The sequence below is a fragment of the Microtus oregoni genome, unplaced genomic scaffold, assembly GCF_018167655.1.
Source record: "Microtus oregoni isolate MIOR12 unplaced genomic scaffold, Mior012 000052F_000, whole genome shotgun sequence".
NCBI lineage: Eukaryota > Metazoa > Chordata > Mammalia > Rodentia > Cricetidae > Microtus > Microtus oregoni.
Window position 1 is genome coordinate 3,362,389 of NW_024543812.1, and position 7,960 is coordinate 3,370,348.

Consider the following 7,960-nt stretch of genomic DNA (forward strand, 5'->3'; position numbering starts at 1 on the left):
TGTCATAAAACATAGAGCCTAGCCTTAAGGAATACAGACATGGGAGTCACCTGGAACAACCTCTTCCTTTATGCATTTATTCAGGTGAGGCTCAAACTGGTCTCATATGTAGGAAAGTCAGGCTATATTAATTTGGGCTATCTTTTGTACTTCTAAGGACCTGGTTTAAGGACATGTGAGGCACCTTACTTCCTTTCTTTGAATCTCAGAGATACAGAACTTTTGGGTATTTGCCTCAGGCAAGATGAGCAGTGTGCCTACAGAAACTATAGTCTTTTCCTCTTTAAGGCTTTTAAGAGTGTATGCAGCACTGTAGTTATTTGGCCTTAGAGTATCAGCCAAGCCAACTCCTGTAGCAAGTTTTTTTGAGAGGTGCCTCAGGGACAGAATTAGAGTTGCCTAACATTTTCCTTCTTTCTCAGGCTTGTAAGTCTTCATCCCTGTGACCTGAACAGTAGCTTGTCTGCTCTTGCAAAAGAAACTCAAGATGGATTCTATTGAGAACAACCAGAGCATCAACCTCCCAAATAGCCCTCAGGCCCAAGTGGAGGAAAGGGGCCTGGAGGATGCCCAGGTCTCCATAGCTGAGGCAGGCGAGGAAGAAGCCACTGCAGCTGCCCCAGGGGAAGTGTCTGCTGGTCCCCAGAGTGCTGAGAGAGCTTCCACTCCTCCCACTACCATGGGAGGGGCATCATCTGGTGAAGCCTCTGACAATGAAGAAGGGGAGGTGGCTGAGCCCGAGTCTTCCCAACAGAGTATACTAAATGGAAAGATAGTTGATTTGGTGAGATTCCTGCTCATTAAGTTTCGAAGGATGGAGCTAACCACCAAGGCAGAAATGATGAATAGGGCCATGAGAGATTTTGAGGAGTACTATTCTGTGATCTTTAGTAAGGCCTCTGAGTGTATGATGTTGATCTTTGGTATTGACATGATGGAGGTGGACCCTTTTGTTCATGCATATTTCCTTTTTCCTGCTTTGGGGATTACCTATGATGGGATGATGCATGGGGTTCTAGGTGTACCCAAGACAGGCCTGGTGATAATTGTACTGTGTGTCATCTTCATTGAGGACAATTGTGTCAGTGAGGAGGTGTTCTGGGATGTGATGAATAGCCTAGGCCTGTATGCTGGGGTGAATCATTTCATATTTGGGGAGCCCAAGAGCCTCATCACTGAATATTTTGTGCAGGAAGGCTATGTGGAGTACAGACAGGTGCACAACAGCTGTCCTCCTCGCTATGAGTACCTATGGGGCCCAAGGGCCTATGCTGAAACTACCAAGATGAAAGTCTTGGAATTTTATGCCAGTATTGTTAAGCAGGATCCTAGATCATACCATGAAAAGTATGCGGAGGCTTTGAGAGAGGAGCAAGAGCGGGCCTAGGCCAAAGAAGTACAGCAGATGGCTACTCCTGCTCTGAGCCGCACCAGTTCTACCACACTAACCGTTTTAATTCCATATTATGGCAGGCAGAGCAGAAATGTAGTGAACTTCCTTGAAAAGAGTGTGAGCCATTCTTTTTTTACTATTCTGTTTATGTGACTTTAGAAGGCTCTTTAAGATTTTGCTACTTATACTACAAGGTTTATTTGCTTGAGATTTTTAAGTTTAGAAATGACATTAGTAATGCATTTATTGTTGATCCAGGTTAGGAGAATTTTGTTATCTTGAAATCACACAGAAATGTTTTCTAATTTGTAATATGTAACAAGATGTGAAAACATTAAAGTTGAAACTTCCTGGACAATGGAAAAGAAATAAAAAACAGTATGATATAATTTTGATTGACTTACTGTTTTTAGTCTTTCATTCCAGTTAATTAATTAAAATTAAAACTAAAGTAAGCTAAATGGAATCTCTTCCTGAAACCTTCACTGAGGACCTGATCTTTGCAAAGTTCTGAGTTAGCAGTGACATGTAGGAGAAACCAGATCCCTCTCTACCCATGGATAATTGGTACATAGAAGAAGCCAGATCCATGTTTTCTTCTAGATAAGGTGTGTGTAGGAGCCGCAGCCCTGTGGTGAAGAGAGAAGTTCTTTTATACCATAAGCCCCAGTACAGGAAGGACTGCAAAGGGTTCTTCTGGGGTGAGTAGTCCAGTGTGCCTTAAACCAAGACAACTTGGGAGGCTGGGGGAATTGATTGTTATTAAACTGAGGATTATTAAAGCCAGGCTCTCTGGAGGTGTGGCTGCTTTAGGGCTGAGAGAAGGGAAAACTGGTATTTTTAGTAAACTTCAGAATAGTGGAATCAACCTGGGATTCTCACTCAATGATCAAACTCTTTGATGTCACATGCAATCAGGAAGACAGTAACCCCAACACCTCAAAACAAAAAACTTAAAATTTTAAAGAAGAATCCTGTCCTGAGACAGGATTAGGAATTACAGCTGAATACATTTCATGCACTCTAAACTTTACTGCTATGCTTTAAAGGATGTTCTTCACATACATGGGGGAATAATGGAAAAGTGAGGCCTATAACTCCTACAAAGGGCCACTTTTATTTATCTCCTTGGTCAGAGGAGACAGAGTTGACTGTTAAAATTACTTTAACTATTTCTTATGTGTATCAGTGTTTTTCTGGCATGTAAGTAAATGGGGGTACACATGTTCTGGTGCCTAGGGAGGCCAGAAGTAGGTGCCAGATTCTTTGGAACTGGAATTAGAATGTTAGCCTGCCAGTACTGAAAACAAAACTTTGGTGCACAGAAAGAGAAACAAGTGCTTTGAATAACCAAGCTATCTGGCCTCAGGTAAAGCTAGATTGAAAAAAGAATTATTTGTGTTTGTCTGTAAAGTAAGAGGTCAATGCATGCATACCACTGTACATGTGTGGGCAGCAGAGGACAACTTTCACATTGTTTCTTGACTTCCACCATGTTGAAGCAGGACCTCTCTTGCTTCTGTTGCTGTACTTTGTACTCCAGGGCTAGCAGTCCTGAGAGATTCAGGCCAATTCTTCCTCTACCACCACGCTCAAAAAAGAAGTGGCAGGATTTCAGCCGCACTCTATTGAACCTCACTCTTTATGTGGTTTTGAGAAGTATATCTCAAATTGGCCACCTGAAGCATTTAGCACTTTTACCCTCTGATTCAGCTTTTCAACCCCAAGATAACATTTACTTGAGTTATCTCCAGTACAGTTGGTGAACCATTGAAGATAGTGGTTTGCCTGAAAACTCCTCTGGGAGGGATGGAAGTGAGAAGCTGGTCTGTGACTCACACTCTAGGAGCATACCTGTAAGGGTGGTTAATCTGCACTCAGATTTTGAAGTGTGTCCAAAAAGAAGGAGGATTTAGTGAGTTTTATTCCAGAAATTTTATTTTGAGTGATTAGCTATATTGTGTCCCACTGCTCTACACGTTCTCTGCTATATCCTAGCAACTGTGGACAACAGTATGTCCCCAAGGTGGAAGAAATAAGGATAAAATTCTAAAAAAAAAAAAAAAAGTCATCTGTCTTTCACTATGGTTACCCTAAAAAAACTGTACAGGTACCTTCAAAGGCAGAATACATATTCCAGCAGCCCTATCAGACTAGCTCTATCATTTCTTAGTTGAAGAGCCCTATGGCTCCCAGACTTGGGAATTTTACAAATACCCACCTAAGAGGAGACAGTGCTGGGAAGAGACCAGGGTTCTTTATGTACCTCTTTCTTAGCAGATGCTTCAATTGCCTCCTCTGGAGGCCAGAATGAGTATCACACCATCTCTATATCTGACTTCCATGCTGACTTGTGCAGCTAATTAAATGTTCAGGCAAAGAATGGTCAGGTTGAACATGGAAGAAAATTACCTTAAAAAGAAGAATACATGAATTTCAGGGTAAATCTGGTCTTAGAAGCTTAACCAACAGATAAAGATACACAGGATACAGTAGCTATTTTTTGTTTTACATGGACAACAGTTATAAAATTTCTAGTTACCCCACTGCAATTGCTATTCTACTACTACCTAAGCAGGAAGAAACACACATACTATTTTTGTGATAATATATACATTTATTATATATGATATTAATTAGTATTGCACATACTTCATAATACATGAATACATGGGTTATATGCATTGCTGCTACAAATATTCAAAAATAAAAATGTGTCACAATTCTCTTAAAAAAATCCTTCATCAAGTGGCCTCCTCACGATAATTCCAATATTCTTTCTATACAGCTCTTCTCAATACTCTAGCATGACAGGTTTAACTCTATTTGATGTGGGGAAAAAAACCTGGTGTAATTTTTTATGTTGACACATACTGTCATTCTTTAGGCTACATGACCCTGTCTGTGTATTCTTCATAAAAGAACCATGTTGGGTTATGATTCCCAAATAATATTTCCTTCTGTGTAATTTGAGCATGGAAGCAACTATGAAATCTTGGTCATTGACAAAAGCAAAAGTGGAATGAAACAAACTAAAACAAAACATCTGTCATGTCTTAAAGGGAGTATGTATGGAAAATTACTACAAACAAGTAAGAGAGACAGATATGTGAAGACAATGGAACCATAGGAGCACATTACTCTACATGGTAAATACCAGAGCAAAGGGGCACAGTGTGATTAAAATATCACGGTTAATCCTGGAATGGGTGTAAGCTCACCACCACCCCAACAAAGAAGGAACCCCAAAAGGCTGTTCACTTCATATCACATGTAACCATTCTCTAAGGAAAATCAGGGATTATGGAGGCATAAAAAATGATATCACATAGATCAGCTCAAGATACCCATACCCACACCAAGCAGTATATATCAACAAAAGCCCTTTTGAATGCTGTTTTCAGTTGTATTCTGTTCATGGCATTATGTTTTATAGTGACATTTCATGTTTTTTTTTTCCTGACAAACTATGAGTGGTCTTTAAATTTCCCTGTCTGGCTAGTGTTGCAGCTTTCACAAACCTGACTTTTATAATTTTATTGGTTTAATTCTGACTTCACTCTCATTGGTTTTGATGTTCTTTTTATTTCCTTGCTTCTAATTGTTATGGATATTTTGATTTTTCAGATCAATTAATATTAATGTTTGCTTATTCTTGACAGTTGATTTTAATCTGGGCAATAAATCACTATAATTTTTTCTGTATTTGCTCCATATGGGATCTTTTCATCATTATAATCATGCTAATATCATCAAAAGAATAGTAATGCAATGTTATACAAAAAAAGAAAAGTTTATCATTCCCTGTCAAGAATGGAAGAGGTACTCAAACAAAAAAATACCAAGCATATAGTTAAAGTGCTGCCACCTATTTTATTGTATTGCATCTGATAACTATTTTCATATTATGTAAAGCCTAGTAAGGCAGACATTGAAAAATACATGCTAAATGCAATCTTTTATATGGTCTTCCTGAATTTTAATTTTTTACATATGTATGTATTTGTGATGTAAGTTATGAATCTTAAAAGACAGCCATGAGAAGGAAAATGAAGTCTTAAGAAACTGGAGCAAGGGTAAGAGTAGTAATAGAGTATATATGACATAAAAGTGGAATGAGGACTACTAGGTAAAGAAAAAGACAAAAGAGGGGAAGAGGATAGGAGAATGTAGTAAGGGAAAAAATCAGCAAACACCAGATATTTATGAAAATATCTAATAAAATGTTTTATATTTTGTGCCAGTGTAAATAGAGACTGCTCTTTGGTTTTTCAGCCACTCAAACCCGAATAATCACACTTAATTTTAGCTAGCTCTTACAACTTAAATTAACCTATTTCTATTAATTTGTGTATCACCACAAGCTGTGGCCTACTGGTAAGTTCTGGCATCTTTTTCCTTTGGCAGCTACATGGTGTTTCGATGACTCAGTCTTCTTTTCTTCTCTATCTTTGTTTGGATTTCCTGCTTTGCTATGTCCTGCCCTGCCATAGACCAAAGCAACTTCTTTATTAAATCAATGGTAATGAAACACATTCACTGCTGTGGGACTGGCGCTTGGATTTTCAATAAACACTGACTGCCCAGTAGCCAGGAAGGAAGTATAGGTGGGGTGACGAGGCAGGAAGTAGAGGTGGGACAATGAGAATTCTGGTAAGAAGGAAATTTCAGTCTGCAGTCATCACCCAGCTGCAGAGGAAATCAGACACAGAGCAAGCAAGATGTGACTGCCTCGCTGAAAAAGGTACCAAGCCACATGGTTAACACAGACAAGAATTATGGGATAATGAAAGATGTAAGAATTAGTTAATGTGAAGTCTGAGCTAATGGGCCTATCAGTTTATAATTAATGTACACCTCTGTGTGATTTCTTTGGAACTTAACTGTGGGACCTGGTGGGACAGAAAACTTGCCCAACAAATGATGCCCAATGTGTAGACAACTGCATCCAAAGAAAACCTGGGAGAGCTTGGGAAGTAATTCCAGACACAAAATAACAGCAATAAGCATAGCTTCTTGGTAGCAGCAATTTCTTAGGTTTGCTCTCTTTGCTGGAGGCAAGCACATCTCATTTAAAAGAGGCTTCCTGACTCAGCTTTAGCTGTGAGACTTTTCACCTTTAAAGAGACCTAGCATCCAAAGAATTAAATGATGTTTATGAGTTGCTGACAGCCTGTTTCTTGGTGGTGACAGGGACCTTGAAACTCCATAGAATTGTGACAATAAACATGGCTGTGGCAGGTACCCCTGCCTTGAGGATAGACTCTCAGAAAGCTAAAGAATGGGCTGGATCCAGCCATAAAAGCCATGGCTTTAATCCTAGCCATATCATTTAGCAAATTAAAAACTCATGTAGTTAGAAAAAGAGAGATATACAGTATATGTAAATTCAGACAAAAAAGTCTCTAAACCATTTACAGTTTAAATATATATATATATATATATATATATATATATATATATATATGTACATATATATAGGCTTGGGAGAGAATAGGAAAAAAGAAAGTTCTTAAAATAACAACAACAAAAAGAATAGTTAGGTGTGGTAGCTCACATCTTTAATCCCAACTCTTGGGAAGAAGAGGCAGGCAGATCTCTGTGAGTTCAAGGATAGCCTGGTCTACAGAGTGAATTCCAGGACAGCCAACGATACACAGAGAAACCCTATCTCAAAAAGCCAAAAATTAAAAATAAAAATGAAAGAAATAGAGGTTAAAATAAAGCCACAAAGAGATGAAAAATACACAGAGAGTCTGGATACTGGATGTTATTGTGTTGTCTTTAAATTGTTTGATGATGGAGAAAGGAGCAAAAGCTGCTAAAAGACATTTGATTATACATGCTGCTGGATTAATCATTATACATACACACACACACACACTCACACACACACACACACACACACACACATATATGAAATGCTTTAACTTCAAAATTTAAGTCAAAAGATATGTTACTTTGAAGAAGAGGTTTTACTTTTGTTTCCACAGGAAATGAGGGACTGTCGATTCATTCAGTGTTAAGAAAATCAGGTTTGACAAAGGAAGATCCCTTGAGAAATCTTTGGTAGGAACAGATTGATGTAGGAGGGTCATCTGTCTATGTATTGCTTTCATTGGTTAGTAAAGAAACTGCCTTGGCTTTTGATAAGACAGCAGCTTAGATAGGTGGAGTAGACAGAAAAGAATGCTGGGAGAAAGAAGCAGAGTCAGGCAGATGCCATACTTCTCCTACCCAAGACGGACAGTGGTTAGACTCATGCCGGTAAGCCACAGTCAAGTGGTGATACAGACAATAGAAATGGGTTAATCAAGATGTGAGAGTTAGCCAAGAAGAGGCTAGAGCTAATGGGCCAGGCAGTGTTTAAATGAATACAATTTGTGTGTTGTTATCTCGGGTGAGTCAGGGAGCCAGGATCCTGGCAGGAACGCAGCCCGCCGCTCCTTTTGCAACAACAGATAACCCGGATGTCTGAGTTCCACATCCAGAACAGATTCAAGACTGCTTCCTGAGATGATCCAGCCTCACAGGATATCCAAGTCAGGACTTGACCATAATTCTAAA

The 7,960-nt window shown here is 39.1% G+C and overlaps 1 protein-coding gene and 1 non-coding gene across 2 annotated transcripts; both read left to right on the plus strand.

Annotated features, from left to right (window-relative positions):
- Nucleotides 1-487: 487 nt before the first annotated feature.
- On the plus strand, nt 488-1,387 carry LOC121437347 (melanoma-associated antigen 10-like). The gene has a single exon (XM_041637225.1). The coding sequence runs from the start codon at nt 488-490 to the stop codon at nt 1,385-1,387; it is 900 nt and encodes a 299-aa protein (XP_041493159.1).
- A 3,777-nt stretch (nt 1,388-5,164) lies between these two features.
- LOC121437354 lies at nt 5,165-5,292 on the plus strand. The gene has a single exon (XR_005972961.1). It is a non-coding gene; the product is annotated as a U6atac minor spliceosomal RNA (small nuclear RNA).
- Nucleotides 5,293-7,960: the final 2,668 nt, after the last annotated feature.